Here is a 19,779-nt window from a genome sequence, read left to right as displayed (position 1 = left end):
TGCTCAACGAGAACGAATCAGAATAAGAGATGCAGCCCAACGGTTAAAGAAATATGCCACCAAAATATTTTCAGTACGAACTACTCCACCCACTCTGACACACAAAACAGCAGCGGTAAGCAGCTCAGCGTTTCCCCTCGGCAGACAGTCTTGACGGGGCAGGATGAGCTGAAATAAAATGGGGACACAGGAACTGAGTAAAGAAATAGTAATTGCTGGACGTAGCTGCAGCTCTCTGCGTATGTTTGTATTTTGATTCTTTCATGGGGGCGGGAGGCTCAGCTGACAGGGCGGCCCGCCCTTTCAAGACAATGGTGGGGGAAACACTGAACTTTGTATTCAATGCAGTTACAAGATTGATAGACAAATTTCAAACCATACACCGTTGATTCATACACTGCCTTTATATCAGGATATTGCAACTTTTTACAATAGTTCATAAAGTTAGTTTATGGAAGTAATAATTTTGACAAAGGCAGTTGTAGTTGCCAGTGTAACACCTGTTTATCCTGCTGGTCATCTCTATTCATTCTCCACACTAGTAGGTAGTTTGAGTTTGATGTCCCCAAGCTTTCGTTTACTCGTGTCCCACTTCCTCTATCTTTAACCCCACCCCCCTCTTTGCCTCCAACTGGAGAATCAATCACAATGTTGTCTGTGCTGCTTAGACACTGTGGCCGTTCGGCTAAACAGTGACTGCTCAGGTCCATTCTCTTGTCTCATTTACCATAAGACTTGAGTTGATAACAGCCAGCAGGCCATTAGACCAGCTCTGAATTGTGGCTCGAGCTGCTCCCAACAGTCTAATCTAAGCAGAGGGAGAGAAATGGCGACGGACTCGACCAAAGCTTTTGCAACTTCTTCATCCTGGAGCTGAAAGTGAGTAAATTTAGGGTCAACCTGGGAGTAAGACTCATTAAAGCACACCAGCGCTATAAAGGATAAGACCTTAAAGTCAAGGAATATAATAGCACATAGAGAAACTACAGCGGGAATGCTTGTTTTTGGTTTCTACATATTAGGCCGTTTTTTCCACTGCCAGTCCTGGCTCTACTCTCAACTCTGCTTTCTTCAGATACTAGTACTTTCCTGGATTTTTATGTCATTACTGTAACGACACCACGTGAAACTACCATGACGATATCTTCAACATGACACACACTCGCTGGATGTTTTGCAACCAAACAGAGGAACGTCTGCACCATTAATACTCGCGGGGGTGCAGATGGACACAACGCTTCATGCAGAGTGTAACGATGATGCAACTTCAAATCTGATTATCTCTGCAACGTTTTGTCACACAGATTTCTGGAAAGCTCGAGTCGAGCAGTATAATAGGATATGTGTTGCATCTCTCTAAATAAAATGCTTCTGCTACAGTAGCTTGGCTAGTTAACAGTGGCAGGTTTGTGCAGGATGTCCCCTGTCATCCAGCAGTGTCACCTCCGGCTATCGGCTCAGCTCAATTGGAAAATTGACAGAGGTGGTACAACAAATGGTACCAGGTACTATCTGCACCTTTTGGTCAATGGAAAACAGATTTTCATTCAAGCGGTTGGTGCATACCTTTACATACTCAAAGAGAGAAAAACAGGAGATTCCAGCTGCCTTCTAGAGGCAAAGAAATATAAATGTATCTGAAGTGGTGAATTACAAACTCATATCAGCAAACAACAAAACTCTCCCTATCTCAAGTGCTTTTTATATCAGCGTGTTGTCATTCTGCTTCCTATCAAACCTTGTTGATATTCTGCTGTCTTTGTGTACTGCTGGCTCCAGTGACCGTCATCACACACACACACACACACACACACACACACACACACACACACACACACACACACACACACACACACACACACACACACACACACACACACACACACACACACACACACACACACACACACACACACACACACACACACACACACACCAATAGTGTGAAGCGTGACTATCATATCAGGTCTAATTTTCTCCTCCATTCAGCCAGCAACCTTAGACACTGGTAGGACACACACACACACACACACACACACACACACACACACACACACACACACACACACACACACACACACACACACACACACACACACACACACACACACACACACACACACACACACACCTCACAAAGGCGCTACCACCCTTCTCTTGCTGTAAGACAGATGTAAGTGGGGTGTCATTGTGGGGTGAACAGACAGAGTGCTGGGTGATGAAGAGTGGTGTAGAACCCTATGTGTGGGTGTGTGGGTGTGTACTTTAGCTTGGTTTGCGCCTCCAGGCCATACGAACTGCATCGCAAAACCCACCGTACATTACATGCAGCTAATGGCACGCACACATGACCACTACACACCACATACACACACTTATCCAGATACATCGCCAGACTATTCATTATTTGCATCGAAACTCTTCAATATTTCAGCAGACCCTTCTAATCCCATTATTGTAATTCTCAAAAGTGAGCATACTTGTGTGTGTGTGTGTGTGTGTGTGTGTGTGTGTGTGTGTGTGTGTGTGTGTGTGTGTGTGTGTGTGTGTGTGTGTGTGTGTGTGTGTGTGTGTGTGTGTGTGTGTGTGTGTGTGTGTGTGTGTGCATATTAGCAAGCTATACTGACTGTATTGGAGAGCACGGGAGAGGGCTGCTTGAAATAGTGAGAAAGGAAATCAATCTTGGCAGAGGTAAAGAGAAAATGAGAGGATAAAGACAGAGGTGATAAATGGCTGGAGGCGAGGAACAAGGGAGGGAGAGACGTGGAGAAGAGGAGAGAGGAAGAGGAGCAAGGAGAGAAAAAACAAAACAAAGAGCGATAGATCGGGGTCTTTACGATGGGCACCTTTAGAGGATAAGAGAGGGTGGGAACCCCTATTGAATGGTACACATCGCCTGTCAGTGTATGTGTTTGCATCTGCAGGAGTGTGTGTGTGTCCTGCATGGCCACAGCTGGGGAATAGCTGTGAAGTCATCCTAGCAACCAAACAACAGTCTACTCAGGTTTGAAGGAAACCACAAGGAGCTCACTTTTTTATTCCTGTTAAGACGTCAAATGTTTTAACACAAGTAATATTTGAATAAGTATTGCGGTAAATCATATATATATATTTAATATCTCAAATTTTTTTAAGCTAGGTGAAAACAAATGTAGCCACTTTAGAATTCAGTGGGAATGAAGGCAGTGATTTGTGTTTATGTGTCCTCACAACCCAGCCAAACACACACACTCCTTCTTTCTTCCAAGGAAGGTGGAAGAAGGAAGTTCGAGTGTGTGTCTGTGTGACTAATTATTGTGTAGAACCTGCCAAACACCTGTCTGTCTGCCCTGAAAGAAGACAAAACAGCTGAGGAAGGAAGAAAAAAAAAGAAAGAAAGAAAGAAAGAAAGAAGGAAAGAGTGTGTGTCTGTGTGCGTGTATGACAAGCCACCTCTGTCCACCATTTCCAACCTGCTGTTACATATTTAATATGCTGCCAACCCTGCATATAGACCCCTCATTATCTAAAGAGGGACACACATACACATGCACGCACACACACACACACATATGCACGCACGCACACACACATATACACGCACACACACACATATACATACACACACACACACAAATAGACGCACACTCTTTCACGTTTAGGGTCGTAAGAGGAAATGTCACCTTGGTCCCACCAGACGACAAGCGATCAGTAAAAACCTCTGACACGACTACTGCTACCCAGAGGAATTACAACCAGTGTGTGTGTGAGTGTGTGTGTGTGTGTGTGTGTGTGTGTGTGTGTGTGTGTGTGTGTGTGTGTGTGTGTGTGTGTGTGTGTGTGTGTGAGAGAGAGAGAGAGAGAGAGAGAGAGAGAGAGAGAGAGAGAGAGAGAGAGAGAGAGAGAGAGAGAGAGAGAGAGAATAAGAATTAAAAGATTGAGAGAAACAAAGTCAGAAAGAAAAAGAAATGTGGAGACAAATTATTGAACAAATTAGATGCTTGTAACAGAGTGTGTGTGTGTGTGTGTGTGTGTGTGTGTGTGTGTGTGTGTGTGTGTGTGTGTGTGTGTGTGTGTGTGTGTGTGTGTGTGTGTGTGTGTGTGTGTGTGTGATTATCATATTAGTGGTCATAGTATTGTAGTAGGGCAGTAAGACTGCTTATATTTTGCTGCCTCTGATGTTTGTGATCCATTAATTGGAGCTACTGAGGCGTTCGGGATAAGACACTCGGGATAAAAACATAAGCTCAACATGCGAGTGAAATGTGTGTGTGGGTGTATTATCATTAGGGCTGAGTGTGAGGCTGGCTGATTGTGGCTGACTAAGACTGTGTAACCCAGCTCTGCTGCACGGCACGTTTTAACAGGCAGCCACACAAGTCGAGCCCGTTTCTCATCGTGACTTCATAAAAGTCTGAACCCCTCCTCCGACCCCCGCTTTACCCCGAAACTCCCCTCTCAACCAACCCCATCCTGTCCATCACCTAACGTCACAGCACTCCTGCTCTATAAACTCACCATCAGATGTTTTTACGTTCGAATGTGTGTGAGTGTGTGTGTGTGTGTGTGTGTGTGTGTGTGTGTGTGTGTGTGTGTGTGTGTGTGTGTGTGTGTGTGTGTGTGTGTGTGTGTGTGTGTGTGTGTGTGTGTGTGTGAAACTTGACTTACCTGAAGGGAAGAGATGGAGGTGAAGACAGGCAGCACAGGGAGAGAGAGAGGGGAGAAAATTAAAGTAAAAATAAAGAAATTCTGTCATCAAAAACAAACCATTTCAATGTTATTTTCATAGTCCACTTCATTGTTTTTGCTGACCTGGCAGTTTGTTTAAAAGATTTTACCTTTAGGTGGTAAAAATGAAATAATAATAATAATAATAATAATAATAATAATAATAATAGCAGCACATTCAGTTCCAGTCTGTACAACACACACTGAAGCAGGCAGCAGTTTTTCAGTGTATACTTCAAGTAATTCAAGTACAAAACAAGACAAATGCACAGCCAGCGGTGATGACATGTTACATAAATGATATAACTATGTACTGAGTGAGCTGACTTATAACAGCAGTGTGTGAAAAAACAGCACAACACCATGTGCTGGTTGAAAAGTGGAGCCCACCACCGTCTAACTGCTCCTCGCAGACCAATAAAAAAACAAATGCTAGATGGAGTGAAATAAAGCAAGAAAAAAAAAAAAAAAAAAGTCCTGAGGAAGAGTTTGTGAGCGCGCCAGGAAAGATCCAAAAGGGAAAGCGTGGAGTAAACAGGGATGCTCATTAGCAAATAATGGGAGGTGTGAGCGTCCTATCATGTGTAATGAGTGGTGATGGAAGTAGCTCAGTATGCCCACTCTGCTGCTTCAGGTCCATGTGGAGGGAGAAGCCTTGTTGTGGTTTGAGCAGCAGAGGCCACCTCCAGCTAACTGCTCCTGGTAGACCTATAAATTCACCTTCATAAACAGGAGAGGCTGGGAGAGGAAGGAGGTAGAGGAGTGTAAAGACGGAGGGGAGGAGTGGGGGGGGGGGGTGGAAAGAGGACAAAGGAGAGGAGGAGGAGAGGAGGGAGAAATGTTGGACTTTTGGGGACAAGGAAGGACGCAAGGAAGCGAGGGGGATAATTTGACATTAACGGCAACAAAAAGGGAAATGTAGATATGAATGAAGAAAGAATGTAAAAACCAAAACGGATAACCTTCTTCTGTCCTTGTCTCCCGCCGTCCTGTCCCTTCAGCTATGTCACCTCTCTCTCCTACGTCTTCTCCTCTTGTTTCCTTCCTGCCCTTTTTGTCTTTTCTCCTCGTCTCTCCTCACCTCATTTCCTCTCCTCTTCTGTGTCATCTCCAGTTGTCTCTCTTTCTCTCCTATCCATATTTTTTCTCTGCTCCTCTCTTCAACCTTCTTTTCATCTCTTCTTCTGTGCTTTTACCTTGTCTTTTTTAATATATTGTCATCTCCTCTTACCTCCTGTTTTGTCTCACTTCCTCTCGTCTCACCTTGTCCCCTTCTCTTCCTTTTGTTCCTTCCTCTCTTCTCAACCCCTTCAACTGTGTCATTCATTGGTTTACTGGACAATTCTTCTTCACTGCTAAGGTCATAATTTCCATCTAACGAAATAACGCAACCCTTTTTCGCAACAGACTGAAACCTGTGAAACATCTGAAGGTGAAAATGTTCGTGACTCGGCTGGTTTGATCATTAGCAGCGGCTCTACGACTCATTGGAGTGACAGGCCTCTGAGGGGTAACCCGCGGCAACCCCGCTCAACCTGGACTCAGGAGGCTTCTTCTTCTCGACCAATCACTTCCCCAGATGGCGGCGGGTCATCCAGGAAGTAGGAAGTAGAAGGTCGACCAATGAAAAAGCAGGCCTGGCCTCTCCCGCTGACCCGTGACACCTTCCTCCCACAAAAACAGACCCAACCTGTCTGTGTGTCTGTGTGTCTGTCTGTCTGTCTGTGTGTGTGTCTGTGTGTGTGTGTGTGTGTGTGTGTGTGTGTGTGTGTGTGTGTGTGTGTGTGTGTGTGTGTGTGTGTGTGTGTGTGTGTGTGTGTGTGTGTGTGTGTGTGTGTGTGTGTGTGCGTGTGGAGGAGGGAGGAGGAAGAGCAGACGGGTGTCCAGCCGCCCACCTCCAGCCAGACAAAGAGAAACCTTGACCATCATTGTTTAGTGCATGGACACACACACACACACACACACACACACACACACACACACACACACACACACACACACACACACACACACACACACACACACACACACACACACACACACACACACACACACACACACACACACACACACACACACACACCAAAGGACTGTCTGCACGTTTTAGTGGCCAAATGTGCATTTAACCTTTACAGCTTCAACTTTATGGCCAAGACAAACATCACGTAGACAGATAAACAGACATGAGTGACACAGTATTTGATGGCGAGTGTCTTTTCAAAATAAACTTAAACTAAAGAAACTATAAGCCTGAATGATATAAAATGAGAGGAAACTGACTCAGACAGCGTGCCATAAAACATCGCATTACCCTCGACAAACTGAGCCAAACTGAGGCGTAAATTTCTCCAAATTGTTTTCCCTTGCGTCCGCTGTCTCTCTCTCTCTCCCTCTCCTTCATCCATCATAAGACGAAGCTCTGAGCTCTCTGAGAGTGAAGATGACTCATGCCGATGAGGAAAAATGAGATTTATATCAAGCCGGGCCGCTACATGGAATTGTCTTCTTCCTGTTCCACTTTGACTTTTTTTTTTTTTTTTTAAATCCAACTTCTTTGGCTTTAGGTTAGACTTTCCAAAACAGTGTGTGTGTGTGTGTGTGTGTGTGTGTGTGTGTGTGTGTGTGTGTGTGTGTGTGTGTGTGTGTGTGTGTGTGTGTGTGTGTGTGTGTGTGTGTGTGTGTGTGTGTGTGTGTGTGTCTGCATTTGCGTGTGAAGTTGTCTGTGTGCACTGTGCGTGTCTTTTGAAAGCAGCTGGAAACTTCACAGAGAAGTGAACCTCCAGCTAAGGCAGTCATCCACTATTAGTTTTACTGTTAAGACCATCAGACTCTTCCTTTCACACACACACACACACACACACACACACACACACACACACACACACACACACAGTGGGGTGAAAACATCATCTCAAGGCCTGAACTTTCTTGACTTTGTCTCTCTAGTAGTATCAAACACCACAGATGATCTGATCCCCACTGACTTTCAATGGCACTCATGCTTCTTCTTCTAATACTCCTTTGAAAGGCTTTTCACCGCTCACTACAGAGTTTAATCTAAACCATTGTTTTACCATGTAAGCAAAAATAATAATCTGACTTTAATTTACCATTTCGAAACATTTTCAATCTAAACAATAAATGTGATTCCTGACAACTGAGCTCTTTCTTTTATTGTTTTTCTTATTCTTCAAAAATTGATTCAAAACTGTCCTTTTTGTCATTAAGGAGAACTCATTTGACAGTTTCTGTGTAGTATGACATGTAACATCCTCTTAAACTGACCAAAACAGACTTCCAAACATGTGTTGCTCTGTGTGCTCTGTCAGCCTCAGAGACTCCTGCCGGCATCTTTCCAAGACTCTCTTTGGCTTTTTTTTTTTTCTTTGCGTCATCCCTCATTCCTTCTTTTACCCCCTCCCCTCCATCTCTCCTCTGGACCCAGAATGCTTTGAGCCTCCGCCCTGCTGCCTTTGAACTAAGATCAGAGGGAACGTTTTGGCTCACACACACACACACACACACACACACACACACACACACACACACACACACACACACACACACACACACACACACACACACACACACACACACACACACACACACACACACACACACACACACACACACACACACACAGAGCTGCTGCTCGTTCAGGTGCAAGAGATGGTCTGCTGTTTTGATTGTGAGTCTGTCCTTGAATCTCTCTATCTTGGTCTCACTCTTGAGACCAGCAAATGCACACAAATCGAAACACAGACCGATTGAATGATCACATATTTATTATTTTGTAGATGTGCTAACCTCCTGCTAACTATGACGATAATCTCAGTAGACATTTTTTTTTTTTAAAAGCAGCCAAAATAAAAACTAAACAGAATTTGACTCACCGTCAGCGCTAAGTTGATCTGAAATACAACATTTTCATCAAGATTGATTTTGTTATGTGTTTTTTTTGCTTTTGCCTGTATTTGTGCACAAACTGAGCAAATGAAAATATTCTCCCTTTTCTGCTGTGGACACTTCCCCTTTTTTGTTTCTGTTAGACACATTTAGGAAGTCTGGTTTTCTACTGTTTTGACTGTTTGTATTGTCAGTGAGACATTTTTTTAAGTTTGTGCAGCACTTGTAATCGTGTCATTTTTATTCAAGTCACACAGTTTTATTCATTATTTATGTTGCACAGTTCCATATATCCACATCTTCCAACAGGAAGTAACAAGAAAAATTGTATTTAAGTGCTAATGTCTCAGAGTCCCTCCGAGTGCTTTAGGATTATGCAGCAAAAACTACTCAGGGTTAGAAAAAGATCATGGTTTGGGTTAAAATAAGTCATTTTACATAACCAATTTACGTAAGTTAATATGTGACGTAAAAATCCATATCGGCTTCTACTTCCTCACAGACTTAAACACGGATCCTTCAGCTCAAAGTCCTGTGTATCCTCCATCGAACCACCTCGGACCTCCTCCCTACTTCACTCTTTCTACTCCGTCACATGACCTCTTTCTTCAAAGCAGGTGGTCACAGTCAGAATGCCAAAGGACACATTATACCTACATCTTTGATGCCAATGACTTTGACATAAACATCAGTATTTAGGGCCCCGGAGATGAGAAGGGGCTGGTATGAAACCCTCCTGTGCTCATAACTGAAATACATTTAGTTTTATATAAACTCAGAGCGATGATGGATGGGTGAGCAGTTAAAGGTTTGATTTCTATTTTGAAAAAAAATCACAATAAAAGGCAGCTTTTTGAAAGTGGCATTACAGTGTCATTGGGGTGTGTGTGTGTGTGTGTGTGTGTGTGTGTGTGTGTGTGTGTGTGTGTGTGTGTGTGTGTGTGTGTGTGTGTGTGTGTGTGTGTGTGTGTGTGTGTGTGCGTGTGTGTGTGTGTTGTGGTGTAAGCAACATTAAAAAGAGCAAAAAAGAAAACAGGTAGGAGGGGAACGAGCTTAACTGCTACCTTTTACATCTGTCAGGAGCCAACTCAACTGTGTTCATACAATATTTATATCTGACACACACACACACACACACACACACACACACACACACACACACACACACACACACACACACACACACACAGAAAAAGAGAGAAACAGCCAACGGTTGCAAACAAGCGGTTCAACAACCTCGCTGCAATTTTGTGTAAATTTCTCCTTAAAAAAATGTGCACGCGCGCACACACACACACACACACACACACACACACACACACACACACACACACACACACACACACACACACACACACACACACACACACACACACACAGTCAAGGCTGTGTGTATTGTGCAGCTATCATATAGTTGCTGTCAAAGCCACCGCCAATTATGACCATTAGGAGTCCCATCATGTCACTAGCTGTCCCTGCGCCACCACCCCCCCTCTCACAAACCAGACCCTATAATCTAACCTCACTTTGCCACCATCACACACACACACACACACACACACACACACACACACACACACACACACACACACACACACACACACACACACACACACACACACACACACACACACACACACACACACACACACACACACACACATACTGAGGCAAACAGATTGTTACATGTGCTGTTTTATCTTTTCCTCTTTCCCATGTCATTTTTAAGACAGAGAAAAGGATGTTTGAGGTACAGAAACAGAGAAGGAACGTTTCTTGTTGTGCAAATGAAGAGCAACATTAAGACAGTGACGGAGAAATGGAATCCCCTGTTTCTGCCTCCTCCTCTGTTTTTTATTTCACATACAAATTTAGTGAGGTTGACTAACACAAACAGAGAGAAGTGCTTTCCGAGTTTACCTTTCATTTTTCTACCTTTCGTTTTCTTTCTTTCCCTGTTCAAATTTGACCCCCTTTACTCCCCACATCTTCTAGTGACAGCAGCACAGGTCCCTGAGTGAGTTTGCATTGGGTGCACTGAATTGAAACGGAAACAGCCATTAAAGTATGGAGAGCAGAGGGAGGAGGAGTGCACCGTGTTTCACACATTCTGCTCGTGCCTGTGCTATACATTGGGACCTGTCATTGAGGGAGATATACACATTTCCTGTGGGTCAGAGCATGTGTTTAGACAGAGATACACTGTGTGAGAGGTTGTGTGTGTAAGTGTGTGTGCACAGGAAGCCATTAGCCTAGTAGCCAGGGGCTAGACAGTAGTTAAGCCACCTGTTTCAGTTAACAGGTACCTCTTGGTTTATGAGTCTAAGTAGTGTGTTTCCTATGGAGAGAGACAGTGTGTGTCAGACGCTTCTGTTCTAAAGGCGTCCTTTAGTATTATGTGTGTGTGTGTGTGTGTGTGTGTGTGTGTGTGTGTGTGTGTGTGTGTGTGTGTGTGTGTGTGTGTGTATATATGTGTATATGTGAGCTTGATTTCTTCAGTTGCTTAGCTACCATGTTGGTAAATACAACATTATAGCTGTCTGTCAGAGTAAATGTTTAAAATTCTGAAAAACAGGCATCATTAGTGTTCTAACATCAAAGGTTATATAAAAACACAAAATATGATTTTAACTACAAAAAAAATTATTAAGTTGACAGAAACGTTAATTTCCAAAAGTCAGAACTAAAACTAACAACTTTGGCACAACTCCTTGTGAGGTGACGTCACCCTCTCTCTCTCTCTCACACACACACACACACACACACACACACACACACACACACACACACACACACACACACACACACACACACACACACACACACACACACACACACACACACACACACACACACACACACACACACACACACACACACCACTCTCTTTGTCTGTTTTGCTGCAGCTCTAACTGGGCACAGCAGCGTTGGCAGAGCTGGCAGTCACCAACATGTTGCTGCTGCTACGGTGCCAGGAGCCGACACTTCCCTGCTCTGTCAAGTGTTTCAACAGCCAGATCGGGGCCTGAACTGGGGTCACTGCAACATTTAATTGGGTGCCCGAACTATTCCGAGGGTGTCGGAGTATCCCGGAAAAAAAAAAAAGAAAAAAAAATTAAAAAAGGTTTGACATTTATGAACACAGGTCTTTTCTTTTTGTTACAGAAGTTTTATATGAAGCTGGCTTGCCTTTTGGTTAAACCCAAAGTTTGCCTTTCACATTAAAAACCCATCCATCATACAACGATTTCAGTGCTACAAGGGTCTACTAAAAAAGGAGAAAAAAGAAAAAGTATCATGTTTAAGTGTGACAGCGAGTGGTAATAGCTCCAACACACACACACACACACACACACACACACACACACACACACACACACACACACACACACACACACACACACACACACACACACACACACACACACACACACACACACACACACACACACACACACACAGGTGCAGCACCCTGTAGTGTCCCAATGTGTGTCATTAGGGCTATCAGGGCCACTCTAGAAGGATTAGAGGACTGTTAGAAGAACAAGGCTTCACACACACGCAGTGACAGCTCACCACTGAGTTGTCTACACACTGCTGGACACCAAATCCCTGCTTATATGTGTGTGTGTGTGTGTGTGTGTGTGTGTGTGTGTGTGTGTGTGTGTGTGTGTGTGTGTGTGTGTGTGTGTGTGTGTGTGTGTGTGTGTGTGTGTGTGTGTGTGTGTGTGTGTGAGTGTGTGTGAGAGTGTATGTGTGAGTGAGAGAGCGAGCACGTGCCAGTATCTTGTGTATCATGCTGTGAGCACTGAGCAAAGATATCAGTGCACTGCTGAGCCCCTTACAGAGCTAATCCATCACACACATGCACGCACACACACATGCACAGACATATATGCAGTACAAAAGCACATATCACAGCATACATTTTTGCTCCACAACATGAGGAAATGTGTTTTTTATTTAACTTATATATATATATATTTTTTTTTTTTTTTCTTTTTTTTAAATATTTGTAGTGAGAGACCTGAGTGGTCTAATTTTTTTTTCAACTAAATTTAAAAAACATCCACAACAGAAATTAAATTTGTGAAATTGAATTCCCATATTAAACAAATTAAGTGCAAAAATGAAATAAAACCTCTGAGTGAAATGTTAATTACAAGGAGAAAAGAAGCAAAGTGAAAGGAAGAAGGAACAAAAGCTGTTCTCTTAACTTTCTATTGATGCTACTTGTTTGAATAAAAACTATCCCAGATGGTTCTTTAAATATGGAGGAGTGGACTCACCCACACAACATATGTACTGACAGCCTGCTGCTCTTCATTCACCCCTTCTTTTCTTTTCTTTTCTTTTTTGCCCCGGCCTAGAATGGCTACCCAACCACTTTGAGAAGTTGGGAAGGGAAGAGGAGGCAGAGGACGAGGAAGATGGTGAGATGGAGAGTGAAGAGAAAGACAAAAGGATGGGAAGAGGGGAAAGGCTGGTGGGGTGGTGTGTGGAGGGGATGGAGGTGGGTGTAAATGCAGCAGCAGTGAGTCAATGGTTTGGAGAAGAAGCCAACACAAAAGGAGTTGATGTGTGCATGCATGTGTGTGTGTGTGTGTGTGTGTGTGTGTGTGTGTGTGTGTGTGTGTGTGTGTGTGTGTGTGTGTGTGTGTGTGTGTGTGTGTGTGTGTGTGTGTGTGTGTGTGTGTGTGTGGGAGGGATACCCCTTTTCTAGGGGGTAGTTTGGGGTGGGGTGTGGTGGTCAACGGGGCGGAGGGTTCGGTGCATTAAGCTCCCTCATAGCAAGCTGAGCGCAGTCACCGAGCCAAGGGGCTGGTCATTTCGCTGTTTTCACTGAAGGGGAAAAAAGGAGGAGAAAGAGGCGGTGGAGGTGGGGGTCTCTCTCTGGTGACAATTTCCACCTCTTCTATTTTTTTTTTTTCCCAACCATTCTTCTGCTTCTCCAGCAGCTTTTCTTCAGGGTTAATACAGCCTGCAGCAGAGGGGGCGATGGGGTGGCTTTAAGGCCAAACTAAACCCCTCCGACCCCAAAGGCTTTTAGTACTATCAAGAACTGTTGGAGCACTTCAACTCTGACTGTGGAAACTGGAGGGAGAGACACAACATAGGAAGGGGGACTTGATATATTTTGGTCTTTTCTTGTTCTCGCTTGTGATATGTAAGATGGAAGACATGCAGGGTGCAATTCACAGAAGTAAACAGGAGGGAAATTAAAACTGGTACTTCGAGCCACTTCTGCTATGATGGACAAGTGTGTGTCAGCCATAAAGATCCAGATCATTTTTGAGACACAAGCAAAAATATTTTTTTTGTTTTCCAGAACATTTAACTGGCTATAGCTAGCACAACTGAGTGCATACAAATCAGCTGACAAGTTAGCCTCCCAACACCATAAGTTTTAGTCCACACTATTAAACTTCACACTTTCAGTAAATGTCAAAAATGGCACAAGAAAGTCTTTATTTATTGTCATATTTTCATGAAGACCACAGACATGCCCTTGAAGATGGAGATGCTATTAAGCATGGTGTCTGCAAAGACCTTCAGTTTGCCAACTAAAATACTTTAAATTCTAAACAGTGCTGAGGACTAAAACGATTTGTTCATAAAACGTCCTTCTAACAACAATTTGCATCTCATTCAGAGTTAAATTGAACAAAGTAGCATGTCTTGCTCACATCTAGCTCACAATATTTCTGCAAACAACCAGTTTTTTTATTGTGGAAATTTAGAACACATCTCATTTTGACCATTAGCATATAAACAATGTTTATTTGGGTTTGTAAAAACTAGCCTGTGCTTAAAACAAAGAAAAAAATAAAGTAAGATTTCGCTGGTAAAAACTGTAACTTTCCTTAAACTGTCCAGAAAACGTATCGTGGAGAGTAACAAAAGCAAGAGGGACGCAGCAAACGGCCAGAGAAAAAGAGGAAAGGATGAAAGCTGTCTCCACTTTAAAGTGGATTAGGGGCACACAGCGCTGAAACAATGGGAGGTGAAAAATCAAATTAGGCCTCCCGAAACATCAAACGAGGGAGGCCAGGAATAGCTAAGCTTCCTCTGTCGCTAATCTGTTGACTCAATGTGAACGATACTCGCCGCCATTCAGCGGTGAAGACAAGCTGTTCTGCTTCTCTTCGCCTCTGTGTGCTGTGTTTGACTTCTTTTCTCATCTGCCCCCCTTTTTCTTTTTTTTTTTCCTGCGTCTTGCTTCAGCCTCGGCCGGCTCTGCCTTTCAGTACAGCTTCAGAGGCCTCACTGCTCAGGTACAGCAAGTCAAGCTAGAAAATGTTGACTGCTGAACATTATTTTATTTGGTCCCAAAAAGAAAACCCCTCACTGAACTGTGCTGCATGGCCTCCCCTCATTTTTTTTTTTTTTCCCATTTTGTTCTCAGAGTTCAGGTTTGTTCTTTGCCTCCCTGCTGTCACTTCTGCTCTCCAGCTTTGCTCATTGTACACATTCCATATTTATATCCTCCTCCCCGTCTTCTTGTTTGCTTTCATCTCCTGGTGTCGGTTGTGCCCCCCCCCCCCCCATGTGATCTGACTTCTGAGGAGTGAAATTTAGAAACGTCCACACAGTCCCTACAAAAAGCTCAGATCTGAGTTCTGCCGGCTGTAACTTGGGCTGAACATCGCTCGGGGCCACAAATGAGGTGATCTGCAAGACCAAGACAGGAAATACAAAAAAATCTGAAAACCAAAGAAAATAATGATGACCCAACTTTGAACAAAAGGAATCCGTAGCTCTGGTTGTGGCGGTCTGAACTGCCCTAAACCATTTTTTTTTTTTTTTAAATACTTTGCTTATAGTATGTTTGCAGAATCCCTACTGTCATCTCATTAATAATGGAATCCAACAGCATACCTGCGTCATGTACAAGTAAAACTCTCCCTATTAGCTGGAGATAATCCAGTATCAAGACCCTTCACTGTCTACAACTGGATGTCTGTGGCACTAGAGTTTCCTTTACAAAATGACTTTCTCTCCCTCTCCCCCTCCCACAGTTCCCAGTAAAGAAGAAGAATGGCCCAGCAGCGATGCATGTTCCATTGTTCACGCTCTGCCTCCAATTTGCTCTCCACATTCTGCGGCCTCGGCCGAGACGTTACGCCGGCTTAAGGGACAAATCGCACACACAAAAAGGGAGAGCGAGGAAGACAGAGGTGGGGGGTGGCGAGGAAAAAAAGATAGGGATGGAGCAGAGGAGAGAGGGGAGGGAGAAAAAAGGGCTAACCCCTCTTCACAGCAATGCAATTATAGTCTGCATTTGAAAACCGGTGGGGTTTTGTGGCAGCCTTTCTCGCGCTTTCTCTCTCCATCACTCTCTGTACTTTAGCGGTGCAGCTAATAGCCATAGCCGCAGCAATTTCTACGGTACATGACATTAACATGGTGGCGTGTCGCCGACAAAGGGAGGCATTCAAAGGGACTTAGAAAAGAGCAACGGTTTCGCCTGGTTAAGTAGGCCTCAACCTGCCAAGAGTGCAAGACAGACAGACAGCTAGTGTGTTTATTACCCAAGCCACCTAGGGAGAGGAGAGGAGAGGAGAGGAGAGGAGAGGAGAGGAGAGGAGAGGAGAGGAGAGGAGAGGAGAGGAGAGGAGAGGAGAGGAGAGGAGAGGAGAGGAGAGGAGAGGAGAGATTAATCAGGCAGACAGCAAAAAGTAATAACATCCTATCTGCTGTGCTGTCCATGCTCTTCCCTTTTATCTCCGTTACAAGTAGCCCTTTAAATATGCACGTCTGAAAAGTGGGAAGCAGTTGCATGAGTAAGTGAAACCTTACCCCCCGATGTCCAACAAGAATGTAGACGCCATAAAACAACACCGCACAGGGAATAGCACACAAAATAGGATTGGGTTTCATTTTACATACAAGTCAAAATTCAACACATAGCTGGGACCACCAACTAGGACAGCTGGGAGCTTTCATATAAGCAGAAGGATAATTCATGTTATGGAAGTGTGTCCTGAGTGTCTATGTATGTGTGTGCGTGAGAAACAGGTGGCCAGTTTTTTTTTACAATTTGCTGTACAGTAGCAATGATTTTTTTTTTTTCCTCCTCTTTATCTGAGTGTCACCCTGACTAATTTGAGTGGCCATGTGTTTGCCTTAATGCCAGATTGTCCACGGGGGCCTTGGAGATGAAAATACAATGAGAACATTGTGCCACTGTATGATAATCCCTCACAGGGGTGCCCATACACACAAACATCCTAGAGCACATTTCAACAAGTGTATACATTATCCAGATATCAGGTATGGGGTGTTGCTGCTGTATATTATATTTCAGGCAACATAATAACGATATAAAAATTGGAATAAATAATCTCTAAATTAATTTTATATTTCCTCATTAAAAAAAAAAAAAATCTCAATTATGTTGCTGTATTGTGTTTGTTATAGTTGTCTATGAACATATAGAGCATTTTTCTGAAGACTATACTTCTGCCTATATTCATGATAGTAATGTCTCTGAAACATGCACACACTTGGTGAGGGACGTGTGAGGTGAAAACGGGGGCAGATGAGCAGAAGGCAAAGTTGGTCAGTGGCTGTGGGTTCGACACAAAAGACGTTTCCAAAAGAGAAAGTTTGGAGGCACAAAGAGAGAAAGAAACGCAAGAGGAAAAACGGCTGCCTGGACACAGAGGAGGAGGAGGAGGAGAAGGAGGAGGAGGAGGAGGAGGAGGGGGGGAGCCGGCCAAAAGCGAGGGGAAACTCCCACATTCACACGCACATACACACAACAAGGGAACCCCTGCGCCATTCAAAAGACCATCTGTGGCTTGAAATGGATGAGTGTGTGTGTGTGTGTTCAAAAACATTTCTGTTTTAATTCTTGTGCCTCCCCTAGTGGGCGGAGCAAAGAGGGGAGGAGGGGGAGGCAGGCAGGCAGGCGTGAAAGGTCCTGCTTCTGCGTCCTATCGGTTTCTTTAAAAAAAAAAAAAAAAAAGGGAAGACCGTAAACAAATAAATGAGAGATACAGAGGGAGTGTGTGTGTGTGTGTGTGTGTGTGTGTGTGTGTGTGTGTGTGTGTGTGTGTGTGTGTGTGTGTGTGTGTGTGTGTGTGTGTGTGTGTGTGTGTGTGTGTGTGAGGGCCCCTTGAACACAGGGCCAGCTACACAAACCAAATTACACGGGGCGAGGTGGACAGACACAGCTATTTTGGAAACAAAACCACTCTGAAATCCAGCATGGGGGACACATGGAGGGACTAACCGGGACAGACGTTTAGGGCCACTTTAGGAAATCCACCATGTCCCACTTGTTAGCAAAATACACGGCCAATGATTTTAATGCCAAAGTTGCCCACTTTCTTTTCAGCTCAGACAACATATATGAAAAATATATATCTGGACTGTGCACAGTTATATTTTACTCTTCAAATCATACAATGGAACATATGGAATCACTGTAGAAGCTCCTAATTATGACTTTACATCATTTTAAGATCTTTTTGAGCAACTTTTAAAACATACTGCATCCACCAACGTGGTAAATTTACAAATGAAAAAATATTTTATCAGCTTTATTTTAAAGTGTAACACTGACCTTGTTTTTGCTACGTCTCTGCTCCCCACCCCCCCCACCCCCGACTCCCCTGCCCTGCCCCTGTTGTTGTCTCCAGCTCTCCAGATTGAGTGCCTCGATTCATTTGTGCCCCCCTCCATGTCAATTAATTAAGTGCGCGCTTTTCTTCGGCCGTGCACGTCAATTAGCATGAGATAAATATGCATTAGTCAAATTATCTTGTCTTGTCGTTTGCTCCCCCCCCTGCACCCGGGTTCTGATGTGAACGGTAATTTGCATCATGAGTATTTTTAAATGCGTGTTAATTAGGCCCAGGTATTAGGCTTTACCTTGATAGGGACCTGGAGAACGTGTTCAAGTGGTTCTTACAGCCAAAGGGAACCTGACATGATTTAATTAAAGGGTTTAAATTAGTTGTAGGAGAGGCATTTGCATTTTGTATACAGTTAAAGTAAAGACTTAATTTTGTTAATTATCATTACAATTAGGAGACACAGCAGCCGGAGAAGCTGGAGTTATACCAACATGTTATTAATAGTGAGATGATTGTTAAAAAAAATACTTCTGCAAAGCATTTCTGGACCCTTTATTATTACATTTAAAAGCGTAGCAGCAGGATAATACCACTGGCCCACTTTTAAAGCTGAAAAATGTGATCCTTTCCCATAACATGATGCCAGTGGCCTTCTCCAAACTTCCTGCAAGATAATCAAATAATGGGCCCAGAAGTCGATTTTCTCTAATAGGCAAAGGGGCAATTCAAACGATAGACTTCATACCATTACATCACTCACAGAGCACTCTGACAAGCCATTTACTGACAATGAATTACCTCACTGCCCATAAAAACTAAACTAATGTGAAATATCACATATTTTAATCAACTTGGAGGAGGGGAAAAAAGTATAGCACTTCTCAAATATTTGGACCAAGGCCGGACATTTTGGAGGTAGGCTTTAATTAAATTAACATGGAACTACATTTGATTTGTGCCCATTAAAAACGCTGGGCTTTATGGCATAATTCCTAAAAAGTATCGTGAGAGGTTAACGGTTGGTAGAAAAGGAGCGTGCAGGTTTTTTAATTACATTTGGACAGTGTTTTATTGTCCAAAACTAAATTCAGGAAAGTGATTCTTCAACAGGCTCTCTCAGCCTTAAATCACAAGAGGAGCTTCATCTAAAGGACACGGGGCTTCATTTAGTGAAACCACGTGAGGAGAGGAAGCAGAGGATGGATTGGGTATCTGCACATAATATATTCTCCCTCACACTTGTAGCACAGTGAGTCGTCTCAATGGAACTTACTCTTAAAGGAATCAATCATCCCCAGAAAGAAATTGGAACAATTGAGAATGATAACTATACTGCAAAAACATGTTGCTAAAGGATTTCTATAATTATACTGTATTATAATTAACTACTCAGTCACTTTAAACACCACAGATACACAATTCAATAAGCTACATATACATCATATAAATTAAAGATGGATAGTTCACAGTGGACATTGACATTACTTTAAATATTTCAATTTTTTTATTTATTTTTTTTATTTAAAAAAAAAATGCTTTTCGAGTTTAACTGGTTATTTCATATTCATCTTCTTTTTAAATA

General features: G+C 43.3%; 1 protein-coding gene across 4 annotated transcripts in view; it reads right to left on the bottom strand.

The window, feature by feature from the left end:
* rnf220a (ring finger protein 220a) overlaps window positions 1-19,779 on the bottom strand; it is a 180,491-nt gene that overhangs the window by 117,428 nt on the left and 43,284 nt on the right. The window contains exon 3 of one of the 4 annotated variants that reach the window (XM_069711366.1): window positions 5,329-5,445. The exons of the other annotated variants lie outside the window; for them this stretch is intronic. Within the exon in view, the coding sequence (XP_069567467.1) occupies window positions 5,329-5,445 (117 nt within the window). The remainder of the gene's footprint in view (window positions 1-5,328; window positions 5,446-19,779) is intronic. 4 annotated transcript variants of the gene reach the window in all.

Source organism: Brachyistius frenatus, unplaced genomic scaffold (assembly GCF_029030835.1).
Source record: "Brachyistius frenatus isolate BFR_SWC_R1_liver_20210118 unplaced genomic scaffold, ASM2903083v1 Contig_99, whole genome shotgun sequence".
Classification (NCBI taxonomy): domain Eukaryota; kingdom Metazoa; phylum Chordata; class Actinopteri; family Embiotocidae; genus Brachyistius; species Brachyistius frenatus.
Note: the sequence above shows the minus strand (reverse complement) of the source record. Positions and strands in the feature narration are given on the sequence as shown.